The 24637-nt window shown below is 47.1% G+C and overlaps 1 protein-coding gene across 1 annotated transcript; it reads right to left on the bottom strand.

Moving 5' to 3' along the window:
- Positions 1-129: 129 nt before the first annotated feature.
- On the bottom strand, positions 130-20953 carry TMEM39A (transmembrane protein 39A). The gene is given in 12 exon segments (XM_075034376.1): positions 130-645; positions 1190-1310; positions 1842-2029; positions 2849-3197; positions 3660-3802; positions 5255-5338; positions 6739-6961; positions 8496-8689; positions 20531-20764; positions 20766-20814; positions 20816-20877; positions 20879-20953. Coding segments are annotated over 12 exon segments (1941 nt in total). The 5' UTR covers positions 20939-20953; the 3' UTR covers positions 130-411.
- Between the last annotated feature and the right edge of the window lie 3684 nt (positions 20954-24637).

The raw sequence follows: 24637 nt of genomic DNA, 5'->3' as shown, positions 1-24637 counted from the left end.
CCCTGGCTGTTAGCTTATCCAAGTTCTCTACAGCAGACCAGTTCCTAATTAACGGCAGTTCTATCCCTATGGTATGCAATAGCAAGGCGGTTGTGTGAGCAAAGCGGACACAGTGACCACACACACAATCCTGTTGCTTCACATAGATATATGTATGGGTATAGATATACGGTATATACACACTGATTTTTTTTAGATATATATAAAATAACACCTTGTTTATAAAGCGACATTTAATTGCCACTGGTTCCCTTCCCCCCCCACAAAAACAATAGTATACAAAATATAAAATATTTTAAATATTTATAAACGCCGCAAGAAAAAAATAGAACTGTACGAAAATATTTTTTTTCTGAGGTTCCCTCCCTGCCCTGGGAGAAGGGAAAGAGAAGCGGTACACGTTTGGCCGCCCTAGTGTGCCTTGAGTCCATAGTTGTTAAGTGGATAGGAGTATGCCCTGCCTAATACTATCCGGTCCCGGAGGAGCTTAAATAAGACATAGTAATTGCAGAAAAGGATGAGGGCCATGGAAAGGGTATGGTTCCACTTCTCTGAGCGCAGCAGTGAGTAGAGCTGGTAGCAGACCACACTGCCTTCGATGAGAATCAGCAGGTTGAGCAGCCGTAATGGACGGTGAAAAAGGAACTGCAGGGAAACAGTTAAAAAGGACAGTTTTCTTTAATTTGTTGCAGTGTTACAGTGGGGAGGGGTACGTACATAATACTGTCAGGCAGCACTGAGCTAGCACCCACTGTGCTGCGCAGAAGAAACGTTTGTACTCCAACCACCGCTAGCTGGTACTTAGGGGAAGCAGCATAAGAAACAAGGCACGTAGAAGTGTGATTTTGCTTGAGAAGGGGAGGCTGGTGAAATAACCTATTGGCCAGCTGACATACTTTCCCATTTCCCTGGAAGATGTTAACCAGAACCCTCTTAAGAATATGCCACTGCCTGATGGGAGAGCTGCATCACCATGATGAGAAAGCACTGACAAGGCAGCCGTGGCTTCCATCTTGCCCAGACATCGCTGCAACGGGAAAGCCTCTCTGCTGCAAACGTATTTTATTCAGCAGCAACAGGCTGTTGCGCAGCACTGAACTCTTACACATAATCTACTCGCTGCAGCTAGGTTTGAGCCTCTCCTCCCTCCCACAATCGTAACCCGTCAAGCAAGAGAAGAGATACTTGCATAAAAGCGGGCATGGGACACATCTGAAGGCACTGCTACGTTGTAAGGCCCAACTGCTTTATACAGGCATCGGCTACGTCGCACCAGAACTCCTTGTGGCCATATTGTGTTTTCTGACCAGCTGTGGGGAAAGAATGCCAGAGCATTAGCAACTGTGCTCCCAACTCCCTCAACATGGGTTCACAAGAATGGACTGCATCTTAAAAAATATCAAAGCCTCTGCCATAAGGACATGTTCTAGCTCCCGCTGGAAAAGAGAGGTGATCACAGAGGTGATCACAAGCCCACCAGATGGACTCAGACTGAGTAACGTGAACAAATGGCTCCCAGCGCAAGAACCTAGTCCGCTGCATCAGAGGGGGCCACCCCCTGCCCCTGCACAAGTTACTTCTCCAGTGGCCAAGAAGAATCTCGGCATTTGTTTCTGGGAAGGAACCGGCACTGACCGGAGGAGCTCAGACAGCTCTCTAGAGCAGACGACTCTGTTTCTAGGGAACAGAAAGACCAGGAGAGTTGCATCTGTGACCCCTGGCACTGTGGGGAATGGATAAGTGTCCTCAGTAGATAAGCACTGCTAATACTTGCTTATCTACTAGCATGTCTTCTCAGCCCCTTGCTAGGCATGCCAACCCCTCCTCGTCCCCACACTCACATATGCTGTGGAGCATTGCTGTAGGAACCATGTTCTAGTTTCTGCCACTTGCCGAGGTGGGCAGCTGATCTGTGGAGCAGGTCACAGTACTTGGGAGGCAGCAGTTGAGTGGTGAGCATGACAAAGGCATTGATCCACACCATGATGAGGTGCTCACAGGACCAGCGCATGTCGTAGTACTGGGTGCTCTGGAAAGAGACCAGGCAAGAACTTGGCACCGCTGTCACAAAACAGAGGAAGGAATGACAAGGGACGTACTGCGTGTGCATCCAGCAGACCCACACCACACATTACAGGCATGCGCTTTTGGACCGGTGATTTCAGAGGGTTACAGCTTAGGAAACACTCAAGACTCCCTTCTCCTTGACCTGAAGGAGAAAGGGCAGGGGATTCGGCTGCAGCTGGTGCATCTCCTCCTCCAGCAGCAGATAACAAGGAGGTTTGCCTGCCACAGAACTGCCCCAGGAGCACCAATTGCACCAAGACTGCTACATGGATCATGGAGCCCTGCCCACTTCACTACACCAACTGGAGCTAGTTCAAGTTAGAAAAACAACAGATTGAAAAATACAACCCCCACATTGACAAGAGATTCCTGGATTTAGCTTGCCAAGCATCCTAGTTGGCTCTGTTTTCTAACAGGCTGACCACCAAAGCCTCTAATCCAAGCACTCGAAAGCCAGGATGTTGGATCTGAGACAGGTAACAACAGGTTCCCTTTTCTAGGAAGAACACAGCTATCCATCTGCCTAGGACAGGGGTTGGGAGAAGGGGAGTTAGTAAGTGGGGTGATGGGACTAGAGGTGCATCACATTTATGGCAATACCTATCCGCCAACCAGGAGCAGTACTAGTGCACTCCGGATGCAGCCATGCTCCGCTATCCGGGCTGCCAAAGGGGAGACAGAGAAAAGGGGAATTAACCAGGAATCTGGCCTGGCAGCAATTCACACAGCATTCAAAAGGAGACGGCGGGCAGGGGCACAGAAAGAGCCAGACAAGAGCTACCTTCACAAAACACAGTGGCAGGAATGCCACGTAGTAGGCACTGAAGAGAGAGTTGAAGAGAACTTCCTTGATCCTGCGGTTGAAGTCTGCTTTTAGGCACTCCACCTCGTTGCGGATGAGATCTGGGGAAAGGGGGCAGCTGTGGGTGGGGATAGACGTAGGATTATTGAACTGTTCTCTCAAGGATTCCCACAGAAGCGAAAGGAAATCTTTGGGTTTGACCAGGCTGTTGACAGCTGAAGCCCCATCATCCACCATCTGGTCCTGTACCAAGTAACCACAGTCTGCAGGTAGGGGCTGTGCTCTGCTGTCCTGGTGGAAGCAGCACAGAGGAACGTAGACACCAAACCTGCAGGGAAAAAAATTAAAAAAAGGGCTGAAATGACAACCATCCCAACATGAAGCAGGGTGCACCTTCTCAACAGATGTTGGCCCTTATGGGAGGGACACCACACAGGAACCCTCACTCCAGAAGCTAGTGGCCAACTCTTCTCCCCCATAAAAGGTTAGAGGCTGCAGCTTCAACAACTGCAGAGAAGCTTCTTTAAGTCCCATTTGTAGAACCAACGATCCCAACAGCTCAGTCTTCAGTCACAGTAAAGACCCCTCATGCAAACAGCGTACTGAATTAATTTGCTTCATCAGCTCAGCACCACGACCTCGCATCATCCCCCAGCTACTCTTACTTCTCCTTTAATCGTAAGATGAGGAGACAGATTACGGCCAACAGCTCTGCTTTCCACGGTGGCTCATGCCACCCCCAAGCTGCTACGCTCCCCCTGCGCTGAAGGTACAAGGTGGTGTCACTCACGGGTAGCCCAGGAAGAGAAGGTTGAGAACAGAATGGCTGCGGAAGAGGTTGACCAAAGTCCAGCAGAGCACCCATCCACAGAGGGTGAGCAGCACCAGGCGCACCATGTAGTGAATCACTGATGTTGCACCCACCTGAGAGGCCTGCAAACGGAGAAGAAACATTCAGCAGCCCTGCAACGTTAGTGCTAGAACATAAGCATGGGGGTGCCTGTGGAGAAGGAGCGGGGAGAGGGGTGCCAGGAGGCACTGTAAGAGGGATGGCTGCCCTCTTCTTCCCAGAAGTAGGAGACTGACTCTCTTACAAAGGTGAACACCTTTGATTTTATTAATGACTGATACAATCCAAAAGATTCAAATAAGCATAAGCTGTAGGGCATGACTAAAATAGGGCCTTAAACCAAAAAAAATTCAGACCTGCAAAGGAGAAAAATCTTTTTGCTCAAGTCCTGTATTGCTCTGATGATAGTCCAGGACAGCCTGAAACACATTCCCCTTGCTCTTTCCTTTAGAAAGACCAGGTCTTGGCACTCATTTTCCTAAAGAACTGGAATGTCACAGTTCTCAGCCGAGGGAAGAGAAGATGGTGCACCTTGGCAATCCCCAAACTAATTTCCACCACTCATCTCTACTGGATGTACAGGCTGCAGTCCAGTGAGGAGGCACCACCTTCAAATGGACAGCAAGAAAGCTTGTTCCAATTTCCAGAGGGGAGAAGGCAACTGAACTATGAAAAGATTCTTAGGGGTTAGAGCCAATAGATGGGATGCACAAGAACTTGCATGGAAGGTTTCAATGCAGAAATTTCAGTCTATGGGAAGTTTTACGGAGGATGTGAACATAAATGAAGATGGCAGGAATCAGAGATGAAAAGAGAACTTCAGAGATCCCATCTTCTCCATTCACCTATTCAACAGGACGTAACTGTTCCTTTATTTACTTATTTTTAAACTTATTGCTTAGTTGCTTAGCCTGGAGTTGGATTAACTGTTTCAGTGGACAGAACTTCTATTTGCCTCAAAATGACCTTTCTCAAACATTTATTTGGCCTGGTTCTGCTCTCAAACACAGACAAGGTCTCAAAGTCTGAGGTGACATGACCAGAGTCTCAGAATTACTGAGTAACCAGGACTGGAAAAACAGTTCTTCTAGCTATTCCTATTTCACTTTAGTGTACTCAGATATCCTCCTCCTGACCTTTCGCCTCTAATCTCCTGTCCATTTTTCCAGTGTTGGCTAGCCAACTTCTCTATTTTCCTTTCTGCTACCTGACTTGCAATTCTCTCAGCCACTTCTCTGGCACAAGATAGTGAGGTACAGTACTGCGCCTGCAGGGATAAAGACGCAAGTGGGACCATTTCATCATCTTCAAGCTGCAGAGGCAACAGAGCTACCCAATACTGCAGGACATGAATGGGCTCAAGGAGAAAACTCCAAGGCAGAAGGGCATCCCCAAAATCTTAGTCCTTCACACCCAGACTTGTTTTGGAGGAAGAAACCCTTCAGCTACCCAACTCACAGAACTTTCTTGGGCCATGGATGGTCATGCTCTGCAGTCAGTACTACAGGCAGGAGAGGGAACAGTGGGAATGTTACCTCAGAGATAAGGGCCCACACCAGCCTCCGTGCCAGCATCACTGTGATGAACGCCGCCAGGTGGTAGTCAATGAGGTGAAAATTCTGAAGGAGGAAAGAAAAAAGGTCTTCACCAGGGGAAGGGACTCTGAAACCACCCAGCTGGGGTGGGACCAGAAAGCTGGCTGCTGAGAGCACATCAGGACCTTGTGTAAGCATTCACCAAAGCTCTTTATTAGGGATGAGGGAGAAGGGATAAACATCAGTAACACGGGAATGTCTCCCAAAGCAAGACGTTCCACACATGGGGGTTCCTTCCACTGAGAACAAAACAAACCCACCCTTCAGGCAGGTATTCCTGGGGTCAGAGGGACATCTAGGACCAGGATCTTACTATGGAGAACAGCTTGCAAGTTCTCCCGGGAAAAGCCACTGAGCAACCAGAGCAAGGGCAGCCAAAATGGAGTCCAGAGTGAGCACACCAGCTCACTTTAGCTCTTGGTCTCAGAAATGGTCTGTAGTGATCAGTGCTCCCTGATAAGCTGATCTGAGAAACGTCATCTTCACAGGCCATAGATCTGTATTAGAAGTTTAATGTTGGCTCTGGCTGCATCAAGTTAGATACAGCTCTTGGACCCCGTACGACTTTTCAGTGAAGTTATCAAATGTGTTCCAGCTACAACAATTAGCAGACTCTGAATATTGCTGTGTGGGACTTCAAGGACATTTTGTGTAAAAAAGAATGCTTGACTTCTGATGGGAACAAACAAATGACCATTAAATCCTTTCAGGTAGGGACCCTAAAACGGAATGCTTTTTCTTCAAAGCAAGCTGTGTCCAGCATCACATAGCTGAACTTGAAACGGATAACTGGAACACCAGCACCACCTGTCGGCATTGTTAACTAGGGAACCACCTCATGCTTCCAAGCGGCAAGGACACAATATAAAACGAAGGACCACTTCAGAGGCTAGCTTCAATCAGATGAGGTTTGCTGACTCAGGTACAGGTCACTGCCAGGTTGTCCACCTTATGGGGCCAGGAAGAAGACTGAAACTTGAGGAGACTGGGAGGTTTACATAAGCTGAGGATCTGACTCCCTCCCCAACTCCTCTGCTGCTGACCTGCTGTGAGATCCTAATGAAAACTTGCATTATCTCCCTTCTCTCAGGCTCTGTTGTTTCCACTGGGAAGGGGCAACCACAGTGGGAGAGAGCAGGCTCCTGGAGTCTTAACTCCATTTTAAACCCTAGCAGCTAGCTAGGCCATGCAAGTATCTGCAAGAAATTTCCACCAAATGAGTCCTGCTGACACCTCTCTCTCACTTTCCATGTATTTTCTCCCCTGTAAAATGGGGGATGACATGGCCTTGGCTGATGGGGGTGCATGTGAACTCGCCTTCACTCCCTTAATGTCAAATGCTTGGTGATTCCTGGACTGAAGAAGCATGAAAAGAAGCTGTGTAATGAAAAAGCACAAGTGATGGCATTTGCTAGGGAACTCACCAGTGAGGTGCAGGAAGCAGGGTGATTGTATGGGTACCACCAGACAGTCTTGTAGATGTTGATGTACTGAATGAAGAGGGCTACCAGTAGGTAGATGAAGAACAGGAATTCAAAGAGAAGGCTCCCATCCAATGGCAGTTCAGGGATCCGGCAGTGACGTACAGGCTCTGGAGTAATCAGCGCTGTGATCGGAGGCGCAGAGAGGCTGATGGCACTACCATTCCTGAAGCAAACAGATACGACTCACTTGGTAAGTATTCTACACTATCTCTACCGTTTTCCAGGACAGGGAGTGCTTGAGGTTGTGAATTTGGGACTGGGCATTGCTAGAGGAGAGTTGGCAGCAGTCTTGCATTCATATTTCTGGTGCAAGACTGGTGGCGAGCTTCATCATCTTCTTGGCTCAGACAAAACCCTTATCCAGCATTTTCTCTAGACAACAGATTGGTCTACTGTGACATGCCCAGCAATATTTCAGTAAACTTGTAGGTGGAGGAACAGGGGTACAGAGCAAGGAAGCAACTCCAAGCAAAAATCATTGAGGACTGTGCCAGACTGAATGCTTAATGTTGGCTTCTTCCGCTCATCACTAAGACTTTACAGTAGCACCCAGCCTCCTCCTCCAGTATTGCTAAGTGCCCATCGTCTTTCTGCTCACAGTTCCTCTCTTAGAAAGAGGGGTAGTGAAAAATGGAACAGAGGAGTTCAGCCACTTCCTAGAGGCTGACCTCTCAAGTGTTCTCACACTTCCTTCTTTCCTAGCCCTCAGGAGAGGCTAGGACAACTAAAAGCTCCAGCAGACTGAAATGATGGAGGAAGTTCAGACATAAACTATGCTATGTCTGACTGAAACCAGGACCCACTGACTCCATGGTCTCAACAGTCACTTTTTCCTCAGGAATCTTAGACTGTGCCATCCATCTATCTGTCCCAGCCAAAGAAGTCTCTAAACGCCAAAGCTAAGTGGCTTGGATCTCTCTACTCTGTAAGGATGAACTATACCAAGTAGATCAGGCCCTCAAGATGCAGCAAATAGCTTCTCCAGTCTGCTGACTTCTGTATGGAAGAAGTAATGCTGGGCCCTTTTAGCCTTTATGCCAAATGTGGAGATCGAAATGTCACTGTGTGTTCCTTTTTCAGCCCCCAACTTCCCCAGAAAATGGAGATGAGCTTTGCCAACTGTGAGAATTAGTTTCATCTGCAGCCAGCAGGCCTGAAACAGAATGTAGGCATCCTCCTGCCCTGCCTTTCCATCACATAGGAAGGGGACTCACAGCTGAGCTCTGACATGTCACGCTAACTCCCTGTGGCATTGCAGGCAAGTGAGCAAGAAAGACAGGGACTCATCATCTGCTAGGACTCGCTGTTCTGGGAACTGCTGCAGGGAAAGACAAATTGAGCACTGTGCGATTTCCACCCCTGGCCACTGTGACGATGGTGAGCGGTGAAGAGTGGCTGAGACCACTTTCCATGGGCTGATTTTAATAAATGAAGTCAAGAGAGGGGCTGCAGAGGGAAGCAGGTGCCACAGCAGAGCTGAGAAGAGAAGCTGGAATAGGTTTTGTTACGCGGGGCACGTTCCCTCTTGGATGGCTCATCTCCTAATGCCACAGCAGAGGGTTCGAGGTTCCCATCTCCCAGTTCCCTGCTTTAACCACGAAGCCACGCTCCCGTGCAGAGCTCAGAGTGGATAAGGCTCCCAGCTTTTAGTGCTATCGTAGCCGCAGGTGTCTCAACAACCCTACCTTTGCCCTCACCTGTTTCTCAAACCGGTACCGTTTCCGCAGCTCCCGCCAACCAGCGTCTGGAGAGAAGGCAAAGCTGAACGGCTTAGCTGCTGCCGGCTGGGTCCCCTCCTTCCACCGGGCATGACCAGGAACGAATCCACTTCCAGTGCCTGCAGCAGGCTGTGCCCTGAGACCCAGACAACGATCCCGAAGCCTTCCCAGGTCTGCAAAGGAGGCAGAAACATCACTGAAGCTGCAAACTGCTGGTTGCCTAGTTTGCACCCCAGCCAAGCGAGTTCACGCAAAAGGAAGCCACTCTCGTACACTCGGAGCCCTGCGGGACATCCATCACCACCACCCTAAAAGACTGCGCCATTTCAACGGCACCAGATTGGCGTCCGCTTGCATACACAGAACGGACACCACTGACGCTGTGTCTTTAAAAAGCGCCTGCTTAAATTAGCCATCAGTGACTGCTAGCGCTTCCTGTTAGCTGGAAAGTGTCACCGAGCATCTCCAGTGCTGGAGACCACACAACTGCGTGCCTCGTTTCAAAAGCAAGCCTGGGGAGAGCCCTCTCCCTGGTTTGGTGCAAGGAGCTCCTAGAGCTGCGCAGGTCTTTTTAACCACCCACCACGTCGCCTGACAGGCTCTGATGCTGAAAGGTAATTTGGGACCCTCTGCCAGAGGTCTGAACGGACAGACTGGTCTCCATGAAGTTAACTGCATGGTTCAGCTCCCTTCCCTGCTAAGAAAGCCCAACTGACACGATGGGAGGAGGTCTGTTTAAAAGTGGTTCTAGTTAGCAGAGTAGTTGCAGCAAAACACACGTGTATGCATGTACTTCAAATGGCACATATAGGCAATCCCATATCCCAGCCCTCGGGGAGGAAAAAAAAAAGTAAAAAGTAAGCCTGTAAATATTTATTTATTTTAAACGACATATATAAAGTAATCAGTTCCTTAAAATGAACTAGTATGAGAGAGGCTGGGCAACTCAGAATACCAGTGACAAAGGTGGATTCTCTGGCACAGACTTTATCACTTCCCATACGATTTTGCTTTTATTTCATTGGTCTCCCACATGACACTGCAAGGATTTCAGCAGTCAGGTAGGTTTCTGATGGCTAGCAGACGTAAGAGAGCAAGGGGTTGAATTGGAGTGTGAATCTGGAAGTCATTCCAAGCACGTGTGCTGTACAGAATCAAGACACTGAGCAAGCATCTCGCTACAAGGACTCTGGTGTGTCTGCATGTCTGGAGACTAATCGGCTGCCCTTTTGGCAAAATATCACAGCCAGAACCAACCCAGGGTCCAAAAAAGCACCCCCACCTTCTGGGAGTCTCTGGATTTGCTTTGAAATTTACAGATGGAACCTATTGTCCATTTATAATTCAGTTATCACCTCCTTTAAAATCCTGAGAAATCACAGCTGGCAGAAATGCCAGGAAGTTTGCTCAATGAGTCACACCACTGTCACCATAAACACTGTGCAGGAGGACTATTCTAAAAAACTCCCTCTAAGAATCATCCTTTCTATTAAAATTTCCCATCCTTTTTCTCTATTCCAATAACCAATTCTCAGAATTTCAACAAAAATCAAAGTGTTTCTAAAGACAAATGCTTTCCACATAGCCACATGAAGGTCACTTAAAAAAAAAAAAAAAAAGAGTTGTGAAATTGCATGAAAGGAGAGAGCAAACATTGGACAATTTTGGTTTGCAGGAAAATAATGTGTTTTGGCAGAGTTCAAAACTCTCATTATAATTCCAATGACAACACAACAGGTAATTCAAGCCTTCCTTACCTTTCTAGTCAAGACTCTAAAGCTTTCAGAGGGCTTTCCCTAGGATGTTCTAGAGTTTTATTTGGAAATATTTATATTTCAGGAATTAAATATAAACTGAAGAAAATTCTCTTGCATGCACAAGATGAGCAGGGGCAACAACAGAAAATGCAGAATTCATTTAGGGCATCCAGGCACTTCACATAAGCAGCTAAGGTGAAGAAAAAAAAAAATGAGAAAAACCTCTAAAAGGAGCAACTTTGAAAGCCATTTTAAGCCAAATTAAACTAGTGCAGGGACTGTGGAAGCTAAAACAATTGGCTTGATTCAACCTACAGGATATTTATGATAACGGATGCAATATGTTGGTGGTCTAATTAGTGGTATTAACAGTGGAAGGTATTTTATGCCACATTCAATAATTCATGTAAATAATTTAACAGCTCTCATTAGTATTATCCCATTAGTATGCTTCACATGCTCGCCAACGTAGACACTTAGACACTGAGTAATCACACTTCCACCCTCTGGTTTTTGCAACCAGTAAAATGCAGGTTTCTACCAGTAAAAAAGAATGCCTGTGGAAAGGAGCCCTCCTTAACGTCAGTGCACCCTATTTTAAATGCACTTGAATAAGCCCTTTCACAGTGAGCCATGAACATATAGACTGGGCAGTTCCTCAAGCTAAGCTTTTAATAACCGCACTGGAGTCTCATCAAATTAGGTGGGTGTCTGTTAGAGCAAAATCTGCCTCTGAAAAAGAACTATTCCTTTTTTGTTTGTTTTTCTTTTCTAAAACTAGCCACACAAAACTGAAGCTCCCCAGATAAAGGAAGCAGTGAGATTACAGATCAGTTGACTCCAAGTCTGCTTTTTTTGGCCTTGAACCAATCAACAGTCCTCCTTCTTGAGGAGGGAGACATGGGAAAAAGCCTTTTTATAGTTTTCAGTTAATAAACAAAGGCATGATTCTACTGTGAAAAATATGCTAACAAGAAAAAAAAATTAGCCATGACCCATTACTCCAACAGATAAGATTCCTGTGTGCATCCAAGTCATATTAAGTATTAATAAAGAGCTCGCAGAGCGAGCTGAGAGTGTACCAGGCTCCCTTCTCTGTTTGCAGAGTCCCCACCCCATCAACGATCTTATTTTATATATAGTCACAGGCACAAAAAGTGAGTAATGGAAGCTAAAAGCTGTTCCTGACAAGACTCTTTAGCCCATTAACATGATTCCACATTGTTCTTCCCCATTCACCTGTAATTTCCCTCAAAAATGAGTCACATACTTGTAGTCCCTCCATCCTCAACATCCCCAGAATAGAAACGGCCTAGCTTCCAAGATCTCCCTTCTCAGGCAGATGTGGGCATCATAAAAACACGCAAGAAGGATCCGGGGACCAGCTACGGAGCAGCGGACAGGGGTCCTGTCCGCGCACAGGGAACAGCTCTTGGGTCCTCGAGAGGGGCCACGCTCTTTCTTTGGGACAGAGACAGAACCTTCACCTGTGACATGGTTCTAAGAAGATCCAGGAACGTCAGGAATCAGACACTCTGATTTCCAATTCATGCTTTTAGGACTACAGAAAGCACTTGGGCATTTTGTTTCTCCGCACCAACACCCCTCCTCCCCACCAGCTCTCCAGCTATTCTGATGAGGCAGGATCGAGGCAGGCAAGAACCACAGCTGTGAGCAAGGCTTTACTGATGAAGAGCTAGGCAGACAAACTATCCGCCAGTTCAGAGGTGAAGCAGCACGCAGCCCTGTCCTGCTCCCCAGGGACCATCACTCAGAATCATGTTCCTGCATCAGCAGCTGCCCAAACAGCTCTTAGGAGAGGCAAATCAGGAGAGAGTCAGTGACTCATCAGAATGAAAAGTCTGCCTGGTTCCCCATCTCTCTGCTGAAACACTACAATGCTCAGCCAGTTATTTTGATGGCATTAACGTTTTTTAATTGGAGAAAACTCGGAGCCTCCAATCCTCTCGGGAAGCTCGCTGCACCGAGGTGTGAGAACTCTCAGAGCCTGGAAAACATTCAAGACACTCTCCTTGGCTCCACAAGTCCTACAACCAGATACTCTCAAGAGCATAAAGGGAAATGTGGTCATCCTCACTTGCAGCAATGTGGCCTGAGACGACCACAGGTCTCTTGTCACAACTCTCCATCTTGATCAAAGCAGCCTTCTTCCTGCTGAGAAAGCACGTGATGTCTTGGGGTGAAGCAACACGTTGCCTCTGTGGCCGTTCGCAAGGGAGCCCTGCCTACCTCCTCCCTCCTCCTCCTCAGCAACACAGGAGCTCCACAGGAGCATTGTCTGGGTTGCTAGCAAGATTTTCCATTCGGGGTGCCCGTGCTTTACGGCTACGCAGGCGCGGAAACGCATCTGCCACCTGTGCAGTGCTCCCTTGCAGGGAAATGCAGCAGGCCACCCCCGCGACACGGCTGCAGAGCACTGACACGAAGCATGGGGAACTACCAGCGCTGACAAAACACCATCGACATTGCCAGCCCCTCTGGGTGCTAGCGGTAATACTCTGAACCACAGCTAGCATCAAGTGCGGGACAAAAGGATAAATGAACTGGGAATGGCGCGATAAGGAGCGTGGAAGCAGCAGTGCCAGAAGCAGCCATTCCATGCCACGGCAAGCAGCATCGCCATCTCCGGAGCATTCCTGCATCCAGGTATCTGGCAATTCCTCCCTCCGCTGCAGCAGCCGCCTGTCCTCCTGCTGTCAGGGGCACTGGCTTCTAGGTCATTTTCTTTCCAAAAGAAACATAGATCCTGGAACTGGACTGTCTGGATAAGCTCCGAGGCATGAGCTCCCAGACCACAAAGGCAAGGGACCGTTTAAGACCTGGACAGTTCACCCTGGCCTGGGTGAAAGGCTCTGTCCCCAGGGCTGCCACTGAAGAGCGCAGCCAGCACCTGTACAGCTTCTACAACAACTCACCATGTCCCAGACAGTGGCTTATTTATAAAACCTGGTTTGCAAGGCTGCAAAAGACAGTTAGCCCCTGGTGGAACCATTTCTGGAAGGATGGGAAGAGGAAAATAGGGTAGGATTCTCTAGCCTATGGGATGAAATACATACCATAACAGTCGTGACTTCAGCTGGCAGACAAACAGCTCTTTCTCCTCTTCCTCCCTCCCACCCCCATCAGTCTCTGAAAGTGAAACAAGCCATGTAGAGAGGTCTCCTGGTTACTAATGTCCTCACTTCAAGTCGCTGTAGCTGGTCAACCTAATCCCAATTTGCAGTTGTCCAGCAATCCTAAAGTCTTTGCAGATTATCAGCAAGTTCACCTTATAGGCAAGTTTTCTTTTGAACTGCTGTGAGTCCTAGTTACTATGGCTTATTTTTACTTCCTTTTAGCGTGAGCCTTTTATTTATTTATTTAAACAAAAACATTTTGACAGCTGGAAAAACTGAGACAGAAAGCTGGTAACTGATTCACCCAACACCAAAAAAAAAAAAAAAAAAAAAAAAAATCGAGAAGAGAGCCTAGGAACAGCGATGGCTGCACCCATGCCTCGGTCACGAGGCCACCGTGTCAACACCCTCACATCTGCCACGCCGAAAGCCGAGAAGCTGCAGAACTTCTGTGGAAGCCCGAGCTTGGTTTGGGAATAAAAAAAGCATTTGGTTGTTGCAAGGGAGGAAACAACCAACAGGTTATCAGATGGAAAGCTAAATATTTGGCTTGCACAGAGCTCCCCCGGTGCTAAGTCAACACAACCTTTCAACTCGGGCTGGCTCCAAAGGCACACACCAGGCACCTGGCCCAGAGCTCAGCCCCAGCCCCGGGCTGGGAGGCAAAACCGGTTAGGAGGGAGGTCTCCCAAGTCAGCACATTTTCCACGTCCTCATGCCGTATGGAGCGACGGATTAAGAAGGAGATTTGGTGCGGAGAGAGACAGAAACCCCCCTGAAGCACAGCCCAGGGTCAGGCAAGGAGGACAAGAGCCAGGCAGTGAATCACTGCCATCAGGTGATGCACCAGCAAGACTAATTTTTGCTCAGTGACTAAGAACCAAGAACCTACTCTAATAACAAAACCAACCCAGCAAGACCAAGTCAGCGTAGGCTTTTCTGATACAGCACAACCCTGGCCGAAGAGGCTTCATCTATCAGTCCTCTACACACGTGCCAAAACCAGAGGGTGAAAGTAGCAAGAAGGTGGCAAGATTTCACAAACGGCATATACACTGTATGATTCATTTCAGGCATCATCAGCAAGGAAGGCTAGAGCTAAGCAGGCAGATAAGTGGGGAAAACAAAAGTTCTAGCTAAAGACAAGGTGAAGGCAGCACTTGCCATTTGTAGCTGCCAGAGTATTTCAAATACCCACGGACAAAAGTGGGAACAGGAAAGAAAAGTTTTCCAGGAAAAGCCTCTCCACCTTAAAGTGCAGTAAGCTCAGTTCAGCTCATTTTGCAGACGTGCTCTTTTAAGGATGGAACATAGATTTAAGTTGTTAATACTCTAGACCAAGGAAATTATCCAAGAGTTTGAAAAAGCAATTTTTGAAAACAGAAAGGGATTCCCAACTCAAATCCTACACATTCCTTAAAAATCCCCTCAAAGACCTTACTTCAAGGGGCGTAAGGAAGAAATTTCCAGAGGTATGCAGGTGATACAGTCTTCTTCAGAATACAGATGAGTTCAAGTCTTTGTGAGTTGGAGGAAAGGAGATACACATACTAAGCCAGAGGTTCATTAAGAGCACGAGTACAACAACAAAGCTGCGATTCCTGGAGTAATAAAATAATACCTCGTAACCATATAATTACCTTGTGCAACTAACTGCTGCAGGAGGTCAGAGCAAACAGCTTAGTAAGACTTTAATGAATGACTACAGTAATTTTATGAATGAAGATAAGTGAAATTATCTTCCAAAATGTGGAGAAAAAAAAACAAACCAAAAAACCACAACACAAAGTCCTCGGGGCTCAGCAGCTACAAGTGGCCGATAACACACTTCTCACTAAGACAACAGTATCACACAGTTAGCAAGACATTAACATTTTCTTTGGCTTCTTCTGATGTATACAGCAACACTCAGAGCCAAATACTGGATCTGGGAATAAAGAAAGCGTTGGCTTGTTCTTGTGTGAAAGCAAGACAGAAATGCAAAGTTGAGCTTTTCCAGCAGCAGAGGGAAATGCAGGCCTGAACAGCTGGGTCATGGCCTATTTTTGGTCCTACAGTTCCCGTGCTTCTAAATCGTGTGGGGAGAGGGACAGCAAGTCCAGCCCCATCCAGAGCAAGAGGCACAAACTAAAGAGCTGGTGGGAATTACTGAGGTAGACGTATGGTTCTCAAAGGCAGCCTGCGTTGTCATCTGAAAGCTCAGGAGAGTTTCAGCTTCGGATCCAAAACAGGATTTGGATAGGCAACAACACAAAAGTTTTAAGCTCAACTCCATGTGGCTGTTACAGACAGAAACAAAAGTTCACTTTAGAAAGGGACACTGGTTAGGAAATAATGCTAAATCACAAAGACAATGTATTAGCAGACACAACACGGGCAAAGCCATCAAAGCTGGCCGTTAATACAGTTTATCAACACACACTCCCACACACATCTTGCACCAAAGCTCTTCAGTAAACACTGCACACACGGCGCTGCTAAAACACAGCCACTGCCGGAAAGCAGAGCTACTGCCCCGTTACACAGTGCAATGCCCGGTGACTGGGGAAGGAGAGGAATTTTAGCTATGGCCACTGAGATATTCTTTTCTAACTTATAGGGGCAAACACGGAACGAAACAGACCACTACTGGGGGAGGAAGGGGTGTTGCAAAAAGAAGAAAAGATGCTCTTGCCTTAAGAGCCCATCTTATAATTTTCAGCCAAGCAAGCCACCAAAATACGCATTCTCCTCCAAACCCTGAATACATACACATGGTCTCATGGCCTGAGTACAGGACTGCAAGCCAGGAACTCCTTGCTTTTAATCTCTTCTCTTCAACAGACTTCCAGGGAAGTTGTTTTACTGATTTAGACCTCAATTTCCTTATCCCAAACAGGATAAACTGTTCAGCAAGTATTTCTCCTCCCAGGGGTCTCTGTATGTAGTAGTGAATACTTTTTACAGTATTATTTTAGTGCTTTAGACAAGCTTTTTTTAAAACAAACAGAAGCAGCTTTCCTGCTGTTTTTGCTCCTCTGCCAATCCCTATGTTTAATTTAATGGAGATCAGCCATGATGACAAATCATGGGGAGTCACTAGGATTTTTCTATTTTGTCCTCACATAGCTAAAAATAAGGCAGGCATCTGCCATCTGTAGCAATGAGTTTGAAGGCACACAGTAAAACACAAGGAAGAAACACTTCCTTAAGCCTTACCCCAAGTCATCTCACTGGGATTCATATCAGAAAATACCAGTGCAACAACAATTTGTATATCCCTGACACCGCGGAAAAGCAAAATTATTGCAAGGAATTCCAAATAAATTGTAATTTGCATAAATCATAAATCTGCATTAAAATATAAAACACGTATGAGAGAATACATCAACTCCCCTCTACTTGCCTCTTAAATTACAGCTACACAAGTTCCCTGCAAAACAGTGAAGGTCTTCAACTTGCATTACTCTGGTAGGCAGCACTCAGAGCCTTGTATGACCATTTACAGAGCAACTAACATCGCAGATCGGGAATATGCAATAGGATACATTAATCCCTGGTATAATTAATTATACCAAGACTAATTTAGCTGTCTGAAACTGCATACACGCTCCCTTATAAGTATTTCTCAGCCACAGATGTCTACTTGGTTGATTTAAATCAACCATTTCAAACCTGACAGCATACACAGATGCCTCTGCACCACGTTAGCTAGCATGGCTTTTCTGACTAGCTTGCATAATACTCACTTCCCACCAGAAGTCTCATTTTCCGCTTGCAACACATTCAGCCCAAAAAGTCAAAAAAAAGGTTGGAAATAACTCTCCAATGACTACACCCCATGAAGAATGGCAGGAAATCTTTCAGGCAAGTTTGTGATAGCTCATGAACTATTTGCCCAAGTCACACAGCTACCAGAGATTTACCTCTGGTTTTAAAAATCCACCTGCTAAAAACTGTACTGCTCATCTAACTGTGGTACAGTTAGAAATAAATGGACTAAAGTCTCCATCAGCACAAGAGACATGCTGCGAGTAGGTGAACAAAGAAGAGGAGAGCGCTAACTTCATGGCACCATCCATTACCGTGACAGGCCACACTCTGCAGCTAAAGAGTGGATTAAGGAGATGGCAAAGGGAAGGGACCACCAAAAGAAGAGGAAGGTCAACTGTCATAATTTTGTATCTTCCGTATAGTTTCTCATGCATAAGCTAGCACTGCAGTACTGTCATCAAACCGTATCAGTTCTCCAACTGAATGGCAGTGCAAGGAGAACAAAAATTGGGCCTCAAAAAGGAAAATATGTGTAACAGAATACCATACTGCACACGTAAGTACGACAGATCAAGTAATACTAAAGTCTAAAGATCCCAAGCATTTAAGTAGATCCTGCAAGCCAAATTCAACCCTCCTCTGTATTTCTCAGTCCATAAACATGCCAGGACATGAAATTTCACAATGGACAAACAAAAGAATGGTTGGAAATCAGTAATATTTTTAAGACCAAACATTCTAATAGTAAACAAATTCAGCCAAATCTCTAACTGATTTTCACCAGTGCTAACAAGCACATACATCTTCATATTGACAAAATATCTCTTCTTTAAATCCAGAGTACAAATCCAACCCCTCCAACTCAAGAGTTTCACATCTGTAAACTAAAATGGAACCACATGTTTGTAACTGCCAGAAGAAAACTTTTTTCCAGGATTTCATGATACTGAGGCACAGCGAAAGCACTGAGACTGAGGAGCAGGACGGTCTCAGAATCAGTACTATCTTGTTGCTTTGCACCATATCCATCTTTAGGAGCTGTAACTCTACAGAGTCGTACTGAGTGGCCGGACTGGCTTCTGAACTGAACACTCATGGAAATTGGAAGCCACCTTAAAAAACCTTTCTAGCATATACGCTCTTTCTGTATTCTCAAACATCCAGATTTGATGCCTGCAGAAGAAAAAAAATATTAGTTTTATGATATCCAGACTTGAGTCACCCAAGTCAATTTGCAATATGGACACTTTCAGAGAAAGATTTGAGTTCAGTGCTGCTCAATTCCAAAACCAGCAGAAATGTGTAGGTTTTCTCCCCCTCAAATACTACATACATAATTTGATTCTCTCTAAAATTTCAGACCAAAAAGCAATGTCTGAAGAAAGCATAGACAAAAAAGTGATTAGGCCTGTCTGCTTTTGAGTAATACATAACAGTGTAACTATATTGGCAATGTTACATCAGCACAAATATTGCTAATATAGGTGGGCCACTAAGATAAGAATAGCTTTATCTCCTTAGCTACTGCAGGACACCATTAGTGTCTCTGTTAGAAGAATAATTCAGCAAGGTGCTAACCTGTACATTGCAAGAGGTTTTTAAAAGAATTTACCTTCTTTCAAGCAGAATAGAAACATACTCTGCAAAAGTAGGAAGCAAAATGTTTTATCCCCATTTTGCAGTCAGAAAGACTGTAAAAAATTAAAGTAAAAAATAAAGATAAAAGGCCTGCCTTTTCTGAATTATCTATGATTTTGGATGCTCAAGTTGAGGCAATATAGACACCTCTATCAGTAGAAGTGTGGCTACCCAGACCTTCTGAAAATCAGGTCTCAAATGCCTGCAAGTCCTGCGTCTGCACAGAGACAGCCAGGAATGAGCTGTACGGGAGGCACACAGATGTTCTATGGTCTCAAGATTAGGAGTACACATCACACTGGACACAGTTAACTGTGTCAGGGATATTACCTGAGCTCCTCTGTCGTTCCAAATAAATCACAGCTGGACAGCATTCCCACCCTACGTGCTGGTTTGCACTGCAAAACCTGAGTCAAAAATATTCAAGAACAGAAACAAGGAGTAGCTGCATCTACACCTGAAAAAATTCCAGTCCGATAAGGGACAACAAGGAGCGGGTGAAGTTTCAGCACAACTCCCAGAGAGGTCAGCATTGCCTGGCTACCACTTTGGCACCAGCAGGCCCAGTTTCTACCAGCAGAGCATCATCCCATGGCAATACCAAGCACCTTGGCTGAAGGAGCTGGCCCTCCAGAGGAGCAGCTGGAAGGAGAAACAAGCGTCAGAAAAAGCCACTCCAACAACACGAGCACCTGGGAGGTGAGCAAAGGAGCAGACTGCGGGTTAAAGGGCTGGTGTCCCGCTCTGCTCTCAGCATCCCGCAAAACTGGAGCTGAGCCACTCCTGTCCCGTCACCGTACTACCGTATCCCTCTCCCAGAAAATCTCTTCTGATCACAGCGAGTTAACAGACCTGAGCTGGTTACAGAAGGGATGCCTGGTCTCCAAAAACTTTAGGACTCACCGCTTGGTAACACAGACATCTCATTCCTTCACTTACAGCCGTAACAGATGCCAGCGCTATGAGGGGCCCGTTATTCACAACGAAAAAGCACGCACGAGAGCGATCATAAATTGCAGACAAAGCCGCCTCTGTTTCCACTACACGTTCGTGTGTTAAAGTGATGCTGGAGTAGTGAAGGAGGTACCTCGTGTAATAAGGAAAATCATCGGCGTAACTGCTATCCCACATAACGGAGGATGACCGATACACTGTTTTCTTAGTGGTACAAAACGGAATGGCCGCAGAGGTGTGTGCCCACATCTGTTCTGGAAATGGTTCTTTACGGTAGGTTGGATTTGCCTAGACTTACAGAGAATTATCTCAGCTCTTCATCTTCCAGAGGCCGGCGCCCTCTCCCACCTCCCTCGTAGGACTGATGACGTAGGGTCAGCGTTTCAAAAGCCCAAAGCAAACCTACCCGTGACCCCAGACCAACTTTAATCCTCAACCCCCCATATCAGGGAGCACCCACCTCTCGGCAACGTGCTCGGACCTCTCGCTTTAACCCAGACACATCGGGAAACGTCTAAAACGAGAAGCCCGGGACCCAGGGCCATTAACTTACCAGCGGGACGAAACAAAGCCAGCAGAAGCCCCCCCGAGACACACAGACAGACACACAGACAGAGACGCAGACAGGCGGGAGGCGGCCCCGCACACCCGGGGCTGGGTCCGTGTGTCCGTCCCCCCCCCGCCCCGGCCCGGCTGAACCCACCACCCTCTTCGATCGTTCGAGCTTTCCCGGCTCGGAGCTGCCCCGAGGGAACGAAGCGGGGCCGGTACTCACACATCCAAGCGCGGGCGGCGGCGCGGCTCGGACATCGGCCGGCAGCGGGGTCCCTTTCCCGGCGGTAGCGGCCCGGCGGCCAGCCCCCCCCGATCCTCCCCTCGCCGGGACGAGAAGGCTGCCGCTGCTGCTGCTGCTGCTGCCGCCGCCGCCGACCCCGCGGAGCGTCCCTCCTCCCGCCGGGCAGCCCCACTTCGCCGCTGCCCCGCCGCGGCGGGACAGGAGCAGGGACGGGGGCAGCCGCGGCCGCCCTGTGGGTGAAGGGAAAAAAAAAAAAAAAAAAAGGAAGAGAAGGGAAAGAAGAGGGCGGGCGAGCCCGGCCTCGGAGCGGCCCTGCGCACCGCCGGCTAGCCCGCACCGCCGCCGCAGCTGCCCGGGAGACGTGGCAGTGAGGGCTGATGCTCTCATCACAGGGCGACAGGCGGCGGCGGAGGCGGCGGCGGCAGCAGCAGCCACCGAGGCGGCCGCCGGCCCCGGCCGGCCCAGGGAGGGAAAGGGCGCCGCGGAGGGGCGGGACGGCGGCGCCGCGCCGCCATCTTGGTAGTGGCGGGCAGGCGGGAGGGCGGGCTGGGTGCCTGCTGCCGCCGGGTCGTCTTTTCTGAGGGGGTTTTTGGGGTTTTTGGGGGTTTTTTAAAGCCGCGCGTCACCGGCACGGTGGGTAGAGGCAGGCAGGAGCCTCCGGGGGAGATGCTCCGCCAGCAAAAGCTGTTTCTCCCGTGACGGATCATCGACAGCTGAAAAGTCCTGCTGCCATTGCCACCCTCAGCTGAGGTGCGGTGCAGGCTCCTCACCGGAGAAGACCTGGGCCATTTAACAAACACATAAAAATTACATATGTTTCTTTTCCGAGTTAAGTAAAGGTGGCCCGTCCACCTGTGTCAAATCCGGTAAAGTGGTCCAAATTGGTAAAAATTTTGACATTTCCAATTAGTGTTTCGTCCAATTTTAGGTTGGCGTGACACGTCACGAATACGAGTTCCAGTTTACTATCCTGACCTTTCCAGTGCCAGGGTAACAGAGCAGGAGTACCGGGGGGAGTTTTATTAAAGAGTTAAGTAGTAATACAGCAAAGCAATAAATGGTAATACAGCAAAGACAGTATAAGACAGAACAGTAAATACAATAAGAACAACAAGTAGTAATATAGCAAAAACGATATAAAACAGAACAGTAAGAGATGATTAAGTTCTTACAATAGATCTCGAATGACTCGCAAACATATGTACAATACCAACAGAAGTAAATAAAGCTTTTCTTGACATACATCGTGCAATTTTGTCTTGTCGGGAATTTGAGATTCCTAATGCTTTTAACGCTTTGTAGTTGCCAGAATACCATTTACCTCGTGCTCCCACAGGGAATCCCTTAAATTTAATATTTTTAGCATTCGTCAATTCCTGGATTTGACTTTTAAGATGGCAGTATTTCTTTACTTTTTCTGCTGCTGCGTCCTCCGATGATGACAGTTTGCTTTTGTATGGAATTGTTACATCAATAACGATCGCCTGGTCTCCTTTTACAAATATGAGATCAGGCTTGTAGATTTCATTTTGTTCATCCTTTAGTATAGGCTCTTGGAATACAATCCAATCCTTCCTTTCAACTTCAGTTATAAGTAAATCACGCAGTTGGTTGTGTCTCTTAATTCTGGCATCTTGCACCGCGGGGCAGTACCCAACGATATGAGCATTTGATTCATTTTCTGAATGTGTTCGAAGGTAGTCACAGGTACCCGGGACAGCCTCAGGGCACCAAAAGACCTGGTGAGGAGCCAGCATTGCGGTAGGGACATCAGCTATTATCTGCAATAACCACCGAGCGGCAGCAAATAATCAAAGGTTGGCAGTGGTTGACACGAAACCAGCCCAAGGGTTTCTTGAGCTGCTTTCAGCAAGTGACTTCTGGGCCAGCTTGTAGGTGCCAGCCCAAAGCTGGGGAGCTGTACTGGTGGAAAGGTATCTCTTTGAATGGGATTAGCTTTCACAGTCGCAACAAGAAAGCTCTTCCAGGGAGTGAGAGGAAATACTGGAGGAAAAAAACAATCTTGCGTGGGAGCACCAGACAATTCTGTGTGGGCATGCACCGCTTAAAAGTTTTACTCTGAGAACCTGGTAACTCAGGCCAGGCAAGTCTATAATAAATGGGATGGAGCTGGCCTGACCGACCCTCCCTGCTGTTCTGTTTTACTTTGAAAGGAATGGTCTGGAAGGGGCTCTGGTAAAGTCTCATGGGCTTATCAGTGTGGTTGGGCTTGTTTCTGATAACAGAATGTTCCCTCCTCATTCCCTGCCAGCAGATCAGGGTCTGTCCTTCACGCATTCGCTTTCCTTCCTTCAGCCTCAGCAGCATCTTCAGATAATTTTCATGTCTATGAACTGGACCACAGCTGCCGCACTCTGAACAAACCGCATATGCCTGCCTCGCTGCCCTCGCACCTCAGCTTTCCTCATTCTTCTCCCTGTAGCCACAGAAATGACCAGTGACGTTTCAGTTGTACCAGCAGCCTGTGGCTGTAGTCCTGTGTCTGCACCTCTGTAAATACACACCTTGTACTAGGAAATCTGCCAAAGCATTCTATTGTTCTGGATCAGCTAGGAAAAAAAAAACACCAAAAAAAAACCCCAAAACAACAAACCAAACTAAAATGTGAAATCTTTCAAAAAATAAATTGTTCTCAACCTCAGCCCAGGTGTCTCTGAGGCACGAGGCCCCTGTTCCAAACGAAAGCTGGTCTTTGTGTAAAATATGCCCAGGAGATCTTAGCTGATGAGCTGTGCAACAGGGCACAGTAAGCTAGGTGACAGAGGTCTCTGGTAATTCAGCAGGTGGGAAACTCCTTCTCAGCTGCAAATCCGAACACCAGTTTAAGTCTGGATACATGCAGAAGAATCTTACAGCTGCTATCTGTCTTGACTCGAAGAAGTAACTTTGTGTTACTTGTAAAAGTTAGGCTAATGACCTGACAACAACTCTGGCTGGATGTTTTAAGGTTTACACACCCTCCTCCCTAGCATACTACTTATTAATGGTATGCCTAAAGAATTCACTGATATGGTATGGAGACTTGGGCGCCTCATCTTTTCCTTTCTCATTCTCACATGGAAATGGTATGAGCCCGGGACAATTGTGGAGTGGCAATTTATTCCCATCTATCCTTGATAGCGCTATTTCAGAAATACCTTGCATTTATCTGCCAGGGTCCTTGTGGCCAATCCATGGCGTGCTGTATTTTTATCATGGAATTCATCACAGAGCTGTGTGAACCTTTGGTCCTTGCTCTCCTCATATTTGCGAGGAAACTGTAATCCAGACTGAGCTAAGGAAACTAGTACTGATGAACAAGGAGCAGCTCATGCAGAATGTGAAAGATGGGACCATCCTTGCCACATTTTGTGAAATCCCCCAGTGTTTTAACTGATCCTTGCGTGGGACTTTATCATGTGAAACACTGGATTACATCTGTGAGAAGGTGAAACACTGGATTACATCTGTGAGAAGCCCAGGAAAGTACAGAGGCCCACATTCAAAAAGACCCTTCCTCTCTGATTAAATGTGTAACTGCTACAGGAACTTTGGTAAAACACTCATACTGAGTCACTGTACCACTACTTTCCCCACCAGACGGTACACCAGCAAACACCTACAGTATAAAACTTCTTACACTCTCAGCCAGTAGCACACTTGATTTTGCCTGTCTTTACCTCTGTTCCTGTTTTCTTCTCTCATTTCCTTTCTGGTATTTCAGGTTAATGCCCTTTTCATCTGCTTCTCACTTCTGCCATGCTTCGTGTCTCTTTCCCGCTGTCCTTTAGAAGACCTAAAGCCTTTTTCTTTGTCACTCGCTCTCCCTCCTGTTTCAAATCCCTTTCCAGTTTAACTCCTTCCTTTTTCATTTTATCAAACATCTCCTCTATCCTTTTACTTCAGGGCTATTGCCCCACCATCTGTGGGACATAAGCGGGTGTGACTCTGAACAGTCCTGTAAATTTACCCTGGGATACAGCTGTTACTTCACTCAGAGAGTCAAAGCCTTACCTTGACAAAGCCAAGGCATTAATTGCCCTCCTGTGTACACATAGCCAGATGAGGTTGGGTACCACTAACAGT

The sequence above is a fragment of the Buteo buteo genome, chromosome 8 (genome assembly GCF_964188355.1).
Source record: "Buteo buteo chromosome 8, bButBut1.hap1.1, whole genome shotgun sequence".
NCBI classification, from domain to species: Eukaryota; Metazoa; Chordata; class Aves; order Accipitriformes; family Accipitridae; genus Buteo; species Buteo buteo.
This window is presented reverse-complemented; position numbering and strand designations above follow the sequence as displayed.